The sequence below is a fragment of the Leopardus geoffroyi genome, chromosome B2 (assembly GCF_018350155.1).
Source record: "Leopardus geoffroyi isolate Oge1 chromosome B2, O.geoffroyi_Oge1_pat1.0, whole genome shotgun sequence".
NCBI lineage: Eukaryota > Metazoa > Chordata > Mammalia > Carnivora > Felidae > Leopardus > Leopardus geoffroyi.
Genome location: NC_059332.1, coordinates 75,429,823 through 75,441,227, shown reverse-complemented (window position 1 = coordinate 75,441,227; position 11,405 = coordinate 75,429,823). Strand labels below are relative to the sequence as shown.

The 11,405-nt window shown below is 42.5% G+C and overlaps 1 protein-coding gene across 14 annotated transcripts in view; it reads left to right on the top strand.

Moving 5' to 3' along the window:
- Positions 1 to 468: 468 nt before the first annotated feature.
- SNAP91 (synaptosome associated protein 91) overlaps positions 469 to 11,405 on the top strand; it is a 149,027-nt gene continuing 138,090 nt past the window's right edge. For 6 of the 14 annotated variants that reach the window (XM_045498925.1, XM_045498924.1, XM_045498918.1 and 3 more), the window contains exons 1-2: positions 469 to 610; positions 1,922 to 2,081. In XM_045498925.1, coding sequence (XP_045354881.1) covers positions 1,952 to 2,081 — 130 coding nt within the window. In that variant the 5' untranslated portion in view covers positions 469 to 610; positions 1,922 to 1,951. Of the gene's footprint in view, positions 611 to 860; positions 1,028 to 1,318; positions 1,530 to 1,921; positions 2,082 to 11,405 lie in introns of those variants that run through there. The other 8 variants (XM_045498923.1, XM_045498921.1, XM_045498919.1 and 5 more) reach the window with 3 other exon arrangements.

The following is an 11,405-nucleotide window of genomic DNA, read 5'->3' as shown; positions in this document are numbered from 1 at the left end:
AGTTTTCCTTACACAACCAATTAATTACTGTGGATATAATCTGGGCCTTGACTGCTGGTTTTGTTCAGTATTCGCACTTGCAGCAGACCTCAGTAGCCGTTTAAGACCAAAATGTCTAGAATTACCTGCCCACCCCAGCTCCCAAACGTAACTGAAAAAAGTAGAGGAGCTCCAAGGAGTTAAGGAGGCACAGACAACGGGCACCGTGCGCCTGCAGAATCTGACATTTAAATCGCCCTGCCCTTCTGGGCCAAGGCAGCCTTGGACAGGCGGGCGTGTCAGAGACAGAATGTAGAGGAGAAAGGGCTGGGCTCTGCCAGGCAGCGCGCGACGACGCCCGAACCTTGGCCTTCACAGCAGCACTCGAGAAGCCCACTGGCAGGGCTGCTCCAACGCCCCCGCCGCCCTCCGCGAATCCCGCAGTAGCCGCGCAGGTGTGCGCGGTGCGCGCGCACGCAGTGCGTGCCGAGTGCGGGTCTAGCAGGCGGAGGGGCTGCTGGGCGCCTCGCGGAGGGTGGTTGGCTGGTGGGTGTCGGCCTCCCAGCCATCCCGCCTCCTTCTTCTTGTCTCGCGCCGGCCGGGGATGCTCGCGCGCGGCGCCCCCTTGCCTGTAAGCCGGCCGTCTCGGGGGTGCGGGGCGGGGGGGACGCGGCGTGTGTGAGTAGCTGGGAGGGGGCCGCGAGGAGCTCCGCGGAGAGCTCGCCCGGGTTAGTCCGCCGTCGTCACCTGACTCGTTGGAGCAGCCACAGCTGAGGTGGGGGCGGGGATGGGAACGCGGCGCGGATCGCTAGAGAGACGCGGCAGCGCCGGCGGAGGAGGCGGCGGCGGGCTGGTACAGGCTTCTGGGGCCACGGGCGGCGGGCGCAGGGACCGCGGAGTGGAGGGCGGGGGGCCGGGCTAGCGCAGGAGGCATCGCGCCCCGGGGCACCGGTTCCGCGCGCGGCCGCACACACCCACCCGGCGCGGCTTCCCTCGGCGGCCCGGGCTCCGCTCATCCTGCGGCGGGAGGCGCCGCTCCCGGGGCGGGGTGAGTACCCGCGGCCCCTGCTCGGCCCCCTCCTCCGCGCCAGGGCAGCGCGCGGATCCTGAGAGGATAATCCTAGGGCGCGGAGAAGGGCAGCGGCTGGGTGACAGCTCCGTGGCGCGCTCGATTGCGGGCGGGGGGCTGGGCTGGGCTGTCAGCCCGTCTCTGCTCCACTGCCAGGAAGGGCGAGGCGCCGAGAGACTCCGGCGCCTCCGCAGAGCCCCCGGGCGGCCCCTGCGGCGGGGATTTGGGGGCGAGGGGAGGGGACCCGGGCGTAGGGCCTCGGCGGGCCTTTGGAGGCGGCGGTGAGGAAGGAAAGGGAGGAGAGGGCATAATATGGCGCAATGCTAGGATAATCTCCACCGCGCCCGAAGGAGGACGAGCCCACTGCTGCAGCAGCGCGAGGAGGAGGAGGAGGAGGGAAACGGCCAGGGCTCGGGTATCCGATTCAGACCCCGGAGCCTGCGGGCTACTGGGAAGAAACGCTGCGGCGGGCAAGCGAGAGGTGGGCACACGGTGGGCGCGGCGCCCAGGGAATAACCCCGACGCACGCCGGAGCTGGTCGGACACGCGGGGATCAGGTTGCAGGCGAAGTGCTGATTGACTGGGGGGGAGGGGGGCGCCGGAGGGGTGAGGCGGGAGGCACGGGGAGTGGGATGGGGACGGTGTTACGAGGCTGGAACCGGAGGGGGCTCCGTGACAGACCTACTCTGGTTCAAGACCCTTAGATCGTGTCGCAAGAGAGGGGCTTAGCGCTTTGCTAGCTCCTAGAGGTGGTACCAGGGCGGGGACGGAGGAGAAGGGAGCCGCCGTGCGGCTGGAGGAGGCAGGGCCGGGGTGCTCGGAGGGTAGGGTCTGCGGGTTTCAAGCAGGACCATCTCCCCTTCTTTCCCGCAGAAGAGGAGGCGATAGACTTGGCCGGAGAAGATGTCGGGCCAAACGCTCACGGATCGGATCGCCGCCGCTCAATACAGCGTGACAGGCTCCGCTGTTGCGAGAGCGGTCTGCAAAGCCACCACTCATGAAGTGATGGGCCCCAAGAAAAAGCACCTGGACTGTAAGCATCTTTTTATATAAGCGGGACATGCGCATGGCAGAGGCGCCCTGGATGCCGGCGTGCGGCCTGGGCTCGCAGTCTGTAATGCTGCGGCTTTCAGAACTCCCAGCTGAGCTCCAAATCTCCAGAGGTGGTGGTGTTGCTTTGGGGCAACCCTGAAACCTTGTGTTTGAGCCATTTTTTTTCTCCTGTTGACCTCCAAGGTCTTGGTGGAGAAAAAAAAAAAAATACTTGTATGTATTAATACTATGAAATACTGAGAAATTGCACATTCTGGATTAGGCACTTTTCACCTCTTTTCTTTCTTTTTTCTTTTCTTTTCTTTTCTTTTCTTTTCTTTTCTTTTCTTTTCTTTTCTTTTCTTTTCTTTTCTTTCTCCACACACCACTCCTTTATCCAGGTTATAGGAAATCAGGGGTTGAACAGTCATAACCCTCCCCCACCCCCAAAAAAGAAAAAGATGAAATTATAAAAGGTCACATTTATCACCCTAGTTTTCTAAATACATTTTGAAAGTGTCATCTCTTTCACTGTGGCTGCTGAGGTTTTGTGTGAGTGTGAGTGAGTGTGTGTTGTACATAACCACACCAAACTGAAATAAATTCAAGCTATTGAATGAGGAAATTGAACTTCAGAGATCATGGAGATTTCATTTTACACATCCTGGCACACTTCTTTGTCCCATTCTCGGAAGCTGCTGGGCAGAATGACTGCTGTGGTCACAAAATGGATGTGCTTTTTCCAGCATTTGTGATGGTGCACTTTTACATGAAAACGTTTCATTCATAATGCTTTCTTTTTATATTTGTTATTTGATGGAAAACAGCTTTAATCTAGTTTAGAATCTGATATAAAATTTTCACATGATTAACGCTGTAAATACTTAGTTATTGAAAGGCAAACAGGGACTTAGAAAAAGGCACTCACTGGGTTTAGGTGTTGAGACTCTTTATAGGTAAGGCTCCATCAGCACATGTCCTCTAGCTGATTCAGCTCTAGCTGTTCAGTCGCGTTGACCTGCTTAGGAACTGCTCTGTTATGATGTTTGTTGATAAAGGTCAGTGCTGGCATAATAGACACAACTATAGCCATACCCATTTCCTATCTAGCTTCCTTTGCCCATTTTCTGAGTTTCTTTTGCTTCAGGCCTTCCCCAGTGTCTGCCTTGTGCAGCGGAGAAAATGGCACCAGTGTTAGAATTGACTTTAGTCCTATTATCTGTATGAGCACAGCTTGATGAAGCATACAGCTGGACATTGTGAGGGTCATCCAGGCTTGCGAAGCTGTTGTGTCACAGAATTGAATAATTTTGCTTCTAGAAGCTTGTCTGAGGGGAAAACACCATTACCCCTTTCCTGGGGGAGTTTCTAACAAAATTTGTTGATTATGGTATCATGTGTTATATGTGCAGTACAGGATGGAAGAGGCCACCAGGGCCAGGGCACCTAACAGGAGTGGAAATTATAAATTCATGACCAGCTCATTTTGCTGCAGCATGCTGAATCATTTAGCCATCTTTCCATCAGTTTCCCCAACTCTGGAAAGATGACTCATGTCTTAAAGGTATGTGTCAGTCTAGCAAATATTCATTAATAAAGAAGTTATAGGTTATTGATTTGCTAAATGCTATGAAAATGATAGATCAGTATATTGATACATATCATAAACATTCACAGGTTTGAGCATTTCATCAAAACATTATTCAGGTAAAGACCCACTTTTCCATATCTAAATATTTAGTCGCCTTAGTATTTTAGATCTGGAAAAGTCTCTTAAAAATTTTCAAGGTGGGAGGTTTTCCAGTATCTCCAGCATATGTTACTGAGTGGGGTGATTTTGGAGATGTGGAACATAAGGGGGAGATTCTGTATTTAGGAAGCAGATGAAGCAGGAATTGGTATTGAATTAGTGTGAATAATCATAAGAGCTAAACATTTATTGAGCAGTTAGTATATGCCAAGCACTGGGCTTTACATTATTAATTTATTGCTGCTTAACAGGTTCAGGAAAGGTAATTAACTTTCACAGCTTTTAACCACTGCACTTAACTATTGTCTGTGGCTTATTGAGTAATATTTTCTGTGGGGGGCTGGGGGGGAGGAACAGTATTAGCCTGAATGGTTAATCTCCAAAACACCTATCCTGTTTGTATGGCTTTGTGTGAAATCATGCAGCACAACCCATGCTCTATTGCAAATCTCTATGGTATGCATGAAGACTTTTGAATTTGGTCACTTAAAAAAATGAGCAAAAGGCAAGCACTGAACAGTATTAGTTTTCTTTTTAGCATTTTAGTTTTTGAATAAGTAATAAAGTAAAAGAGCTGCACTTAAATACAACCTTAGGGCAAAATTTGGAAAGATAGATATCACATTATTGATATGTCCTATCTTAAGAAAAAATGGCATGGAAAATTTGAGTATACAAATATTGTTATATTTATATGCATTTTAAGAGGGCATTTTACTTGGAATTCCTTGTGAAGTTCCTTTAAATAATAGTAGACTACCTTAGCAATTTTTTCACAGGTTTTCGGTAACATAACAGTTATAATAGTGAGTCACATCCATTATTAGGACATGCAAATACATAACTAAGTTTCCCTATAGGCATTGAAGCACTCAAGTAATGTTTTAGTTTTGAAAATACTAAATAGTAGTTGGGAGGAAAAGAGCATAATGTAGAGTGGAAACAAAAAAAAAAAATAATTAGCTTGATTTGTGTATAACTTTTTAGTTTGGAACTTAGGTTGGAAGGTTATAAGATTAAAGTTTATGGTTTTGTGATTTTTTTGCAGATATTGGATTAATGGAATAGGCTCTGAATATTATTTAAAGTATTGGTTTAAAATATGATTTTTTTTCTGTTTGGGTTGATAGGCCAAGAAAATTAGGGTCAATTCTAGTGGTTTATAAAATGATGCTTAATGGTATATGATTTAAACATTTAAAGGAATGATTTGTTAACATCTGAGGGCAGAGCGAAGGTGGAGATAAAGAAACTCTAGGCATATAGTCTCAGTTTTCCCCCCTTTTCAGTAACAGTAAGTTTCTTAGAGGAAAAATATATTCAGAAAAAGCTTCACCATAATCAGCAGATATTTATTGAATTTAAAGTAAATTAATATTGGGGCTCCTGGGTGGCTCAGTTGGTTAAGTGTCCAACTCTTGATTTTGGCTTAGGTCACGATCTCACGGTTCTGCTCATGAGATTGAGCCCTGCGTTAGGCTCTGTGCTAACAGCGTGGAGCTTGCTTGGTATTCTCTCTCTTCCTCTCTCTCTGCCCCCACTTGAGAGGGCATGCGTGCACATTCTCTCTCTCACAAAATAAACATTAAAAAATAAATTAATATTTTATAATATATATTTTAAGGTACGTTTGAATTATGTAAAACTTTTATTCCATATTCTGCTATAATAATCTTGCTCCTTGCACATGAAAATTAAATACTTGACCAATGTTAGTTTGACATTAGTTTTTCTGGGTCCCTTTATACATCTTTGTTTCCTTTTCTTTGTAACTTTGTGTACCTATTTGGTAACACATGAAATATCCAGGATTCAGCAAGTATTTAACTTTTGGTTACAACTGTTGTGTATTTCAGTTGCTTTTCCTTTTCTGATGGCCTGCCCAAGTCAAATAATAAAGAGATAAGATCCAGTAGGGCACCTAGTATCTGCCTAAGTGCTGTATCACAGTTAAAGAACAACCAAAAAATAGAATCGGCCCAATGTAACACCTGCAGGGAGAAATTTGGAAAGTTTGGCAGCCTAATATTCATTTCTGTTAATAGCTCTTACAAACAACTTCTATATATGTCCTGTGGTTAAAAAACCCTATTTAACATTATCAAAATTTAAACATAGACATTTATATCAAACCAAACCTCATGAAAAGCCAAATTGGGTATCAATAATGCAATTTTTTTTCCATTTTAAACATCTTGAGGGTTTTTAATAATGAGCTTATGCTACATAATGAACAAGTGATTCGAGTTCTGAATCTTATGTTTGAGGAATACTGACTGTCATTTTAGAAATGAGTCCTATCCTCCCAAATTAAGAAAAACATGTTACGGGGCGCCTGGGTGGCGCAGTCGGTTAAGCGTCCGACTTCAGCCAGGTCACGATCTCGCGGTCCGTGAGTTCGAGCCCCGCATCAGGCTCTGGGCTGATGGCTCAGAGCCTGGAGCCTGTTTCCGATTCTGTGTCTCCCTCTCTCTCTGACCCTCCCCCGTTCATGCTCTGTCTCTCTCTGTCCCAAAAATAAATAAACGTTGAAAAAAAAAATTAAAAAAAAAAAAAAAGAAAAAGATGTTACTTCTTATTACAATATCTATGAAAGTAGTGGGAGATATGGATTATGTTTTGATTCAAGGCAAATATTGACAAATTACCACAAGATTCCTGCTGTTTTAATTTTATTCATAAAATATCTACAAATAAGAAATATTGTGAGTATATATAATGAAAATTTAACCTTAAAAGTTTATTTGCTTTACAGAAGCTTGCTTAGTATAAATAAAATATATTTTGATTTATAGAAATGCTATTTGCATGCTAATTCAGTTGATACCATATTTATACTTGTGATAACTGAAAAAAATCTTTCTATAGTGCATAGATCCAAAAAATAAAGACTATTGAATAAAATTAATAGGATCGATGTATAAAAGTTTACTGAACACTAGAGTAACTTTCAACATGAGAAGTGTACTGTTTTGCTGTAACATATTTTACTTTTATCCCACTTGTTCTCATTTCACTATTTGTTGTTGACTAAATACACCCTCTCATTTTTCTGTACCAAGGCACGCTTCATTCCTCCTTGATTTCACCAGAAGACCCAGTCTAGGTGTGGAGATGGAGGAGATAGTATTTTTTAGGCAGTGAGGAAGAGCCGGGGGAAATCACTTCTGAAAAAGCATTCGAGTCAATGATCATTTATACAGTAAATCTGTAAAGACGCCAATCTGTATGGTCCTGTGATGTTCCCAGACAACACTCAGCATTCTGGGAGAGGGTGGAGAGATCATGTGAGGTTTGGGGGCTGGCAGGAGCAGGAAAAGCAGAAGAGTGGCAAAGAGTCTCAGGTAATAGTAGGGAGCATGCTTTAGAAATGACTTAAAATTGGGGTGCCTGGGGTGGCTCAGTCAGTTGGGCGTCTGACTTCAGCTCAGGTCATGATCTCACAGTCTGTAAGTTCAAGCCCCGCATCAAGGCTCTGTGCTGACAGCTCAGAGCCTGGAGCCTGCTTCAGATTCTGTGTCTCCCCCTCTCTCTGCCCCTCCCCTGCTCATGCTGTGTCTTCCTCTGTCTCAAAAATAAATAAAAACATTTAAAAAAAATTTTAAAAAACAATGACTTAAAATAGTTAAGCAGGCTTTATATCTACTGTTTTTTCCTGGATCTTTTTACTTCCAAATTTTCAGAGAAAAAAAAATTTTTTTATGGTATAATATTCTATTTGGGTCACTTTGGATATTTTTTCTCCTTTGGTGATCAGTGTAGTTAGCAGATACTTTCTTAGAACCAGTATAGAATTGGTAACTCACAATTTTTTAAAAGTTGCAAAACTTGTATATGTGGAAAAAAATAAAATTATGTAAGAGTAGGTAAATTTATATATTAATTGCAATATTAGCTTGTAGTATTTTAGATTAAAATCTAAATTTTTGATACATTGCCATATTAGTTTTAATGTTTAATAAATGGCTGCTGAAGTCTTGTAATTTAATCTGTGCACTCAGTTGCTATGGATCTATCTCTTAGCTTTTCACAAATAAATATCCTTTAAATATCTTACCTCCTCTTTTCAGATTGATTGATGCTGGGATGGGATGTTCTTGGAGCTTATCTAGGTTTCAGTAACTTTGTAAAGAAGGTCAGAAGTGACATATAACCTTCTTCCCTGAGGGCCTAGGATGCTTTCCTTAACAGAGTTGTATTTTAGGTGGCTCAACTCCTGAGCCAGCTGCTATTAAGTGAGCCTTCAAATATAATCATAGTTCAATTAAATAATTTGAAAAGCCCCATTTCTTTCCATTAAAAAATATTTATTCAGGGCGCCTGGGTGGCTCAGTCAGTTGAGCGTCCAACTTTGGCTCAGGTCCTGATCTTGTGGTTTGCGTCCAGCTCTGTGCTGACAGCTCAGAGCCTGGAGCCTGCTTCAGATTCTGTGTCTCCCTCTCTCTCTGCCCCTACCCTGCTCATGCTGTGTCTTCCTCTGTCTCAAAAATAAATAAACATTAAAAAAATAAAAAAATATGTTTATTCAGTTCTACCTTGTTTGCAAATTCTTTTCTCTTTACAGAGAAACACCATTTGCTTGTGAAGGGAAATGTTGGCTGTCTTTTTTCTTAGGGATTTATGTAATGTGCTCTATGCTTTGTTTCTCATTAAGGAGAGAATAGTAGAATGGCATACCCAGTGTCAGTTGCATGATGACCTGAAGACAGGATGGAGTCTTCCTAGGAGCAACTCGATGACAGCCCAAACCAGAGAGAGAATTGTACCCAAAACCCCACAGCCTTTTTACACCTGGGTTCCTGCTCTCTCTTCATTTGTTCCAAATGTGTGAGGATCCCTCCTGCCTTCCCATGTGTACATAAACTGTCTCTACTATGCATCTTTAAGAAGGATTTAATGTTTTCTAAAGGATTTTGTGATATGCCATTCCTGGCTACTCAAGAGAGAAGCTGCATTTTTGTCTACTTTGTGTGGTTTTGCTTTTTGGCCTGATCATTAATTATTCTCCCAGGGTTAGAACTTTTATTTTATTTTTTTTATTTAAAAAAAAAAATTTTAACATTTATTTATTTTTGAAACAGAGAGAGACAGAGCATGAACGGGGGAGGGGCAGAGAGAGAGGGAGACACAGTATCGGAAGCAGGCTCCAGGCTCTGGGCCATCAGCCCAGAGCCTGACGCGGGGCTCGAACTCACGGACCTCAAGATCGTGACCTGAGCCGAAGTCGGACGCTCAACCGACTGAGCCACCCAGGTGCCCCAGCACTTTTATTTTAAATGATAACTCTCCTTCTTTCTGTATCAGTTGTTCTGTCATCTGTATCTTTAACCTCTCCTCCTATCTCTCTCATGAGCATTTTCAAGTATCTCCATTTAAAACAAGGTCATCAACACACAGCCCTCCTTGGATTCTATGACCTCTTCCAGCAGCCAACCTGTTGTCCCTTGCCTTTCTTTCACAGCCAAGCTTCTTGAAACGGAAGCTCACCATTCCAAAGAAAACAAACACAAGTCTACCCCTCTTTGGATATCCTGTGTCTTTGGCTTAACCCAAGTGTGAACTACTAGGATTGTTGTTAGGTTCCAGGCATTGCCCACCGAATTGGCCAAGCCACTAATTTGAGAGTTTCCCCTCATCTGTCACATCCAGTCAGTGATCAGTTGTTAAAAAAAACTCTCTGAAATGTCCTTCTTAACTGTTTCTGCCTTGGTTTAAATCAGTTACAAACCTCATTTGTAAAACAAAGGTGAGTAATGTTACCTACGTGTTATCTTTGGTGAGATATAATGCATGTGAAATACCTGGCCCAGAGCTTGACTCACAAATGTGCACTGAACATCAGTTATGACTACCGCTGTTGCTAGTACAATCGCTGTTGGTGCTACTGTTGCCCTTACTTGTACCATTACTGCCACTACCACCACCATAACAACGGACATGACCATTAGTGATTTGCCCTTACCACTTCTCCACGATTGTTTTTTGCCCCCTCCTTTCATTTACTTCAGTTTGTGCTTTAATTCCAACTTTCTCTTTCTATAGTTTGAAAGCTTAAAATACATATTATTTCTGTTTCTTTTCATGATCACCTTTAAAAATGTAGTATGTCTACTTAAAGTCTAAAGTAGAACAGTATCTTTTTATTTCCTCCTAAAGAAGAGAAATTTAGAAACTTCAGTCACCCACTTCTCACTTACATGCTATGTTGGCTAGTGTTTTAATTCTACCATAGTTTTAACTCTCAAAGTTAGACATTATTATTTGATACAGGCAGTGTTTATGCAGGTAAACCCTCCTTGACTTTACCATTCCTTCATTATGTCTAAGATTTTCCAGAACTATATCCTTTTAAAGCTCCTTAAGTGAGGCTCTTTAGTAGTAAACTCTATTTTTGTCTAAAGATAAATTTGTCCATATTTTTGAATGATAGTTCATATATCTTATATATATATATATTTTTTCTATATAGTTTATATATAGTTGTTTTTTCTTGGAACATAATTTCACTCTTTTGGCTACTGTTGTTCCTTGTAAGAAGTCATCTATGAGTCCACATGTCTTTAGGTAATCTCTTAGTACTTGTGGCAGCTTCTAAAATCTTGTTTGTCTTGTCCTGCTGTAGTGCATATGTGTGTACATGTAGCTTTTGTTTTTTTAATTTTAATTTCAGTATAGTTAATATAACAGTGTTGTTTTAGTTTCACAGGTACCATATAGTGATTCAACACTTGTATACATTACTTAGTGCTCATCACTCTTAATCCTCCTCATCTGTTTCACTCATCCGCTCCCACCTTTCCTCTGATAACCATCAGTTTGCTCTCTATGTTTTGGTTTCTCTCTTTTTTGTTGTTGTTCTTTGTTTTGTTTCTTAAGTTCCACATATGAGTGAAATAATATGGTGTTTGACTTTCTCAAGCTGACTTATTTCATTTAGCATTATACTCTCTAGATCCATCTGTGGTGTTGCAAATGGCAAGATTTCATTATTTTTATGGCTGAGTAATATTCCATTGTGTGTGCGTATGTGTATGTGTGTATACCACATCTTCTTAATCCCATTCATCTATTGATGGAAACTTGGACTATGTCCATAAATTGTCTATTGTAAATAATTCTGCAGTAAACATAGGGATGTATATATCTTTTTTAATTAGCATTTTCATATTCTTTGAGTAATTACCCAGCAGTGGAATTACTGGATGATATGATAGTTTTATTTTTTATTTTCCGGGAATCTCCATAGTGTATAATGGCTGTACCAGTTTGTATTCCCACCAACATTACAAGAGGGTTCCTTTTTCTCCAGATCCTCACCAACACACTGTTTCTTGTGTTTTTGGCTTAGCTATTCTGGCAGGCATGAAGTGATATTCACTATAGTTTTGATTTGTATTTCCCTGATGAGAAGTGATATTGAGCACCTTTCATGTGTTTGTTGGCCATCTATGTGTCTTCTTTGGAGACATGTCTGTTCATGTCTTCTGTCCATTTTTTACTTAGATTATTTGACTTTTTTTTGGTTCTGAGTTATATACATTCTTTGTAGATTTTGGTTACTAACCCTTATTCAGA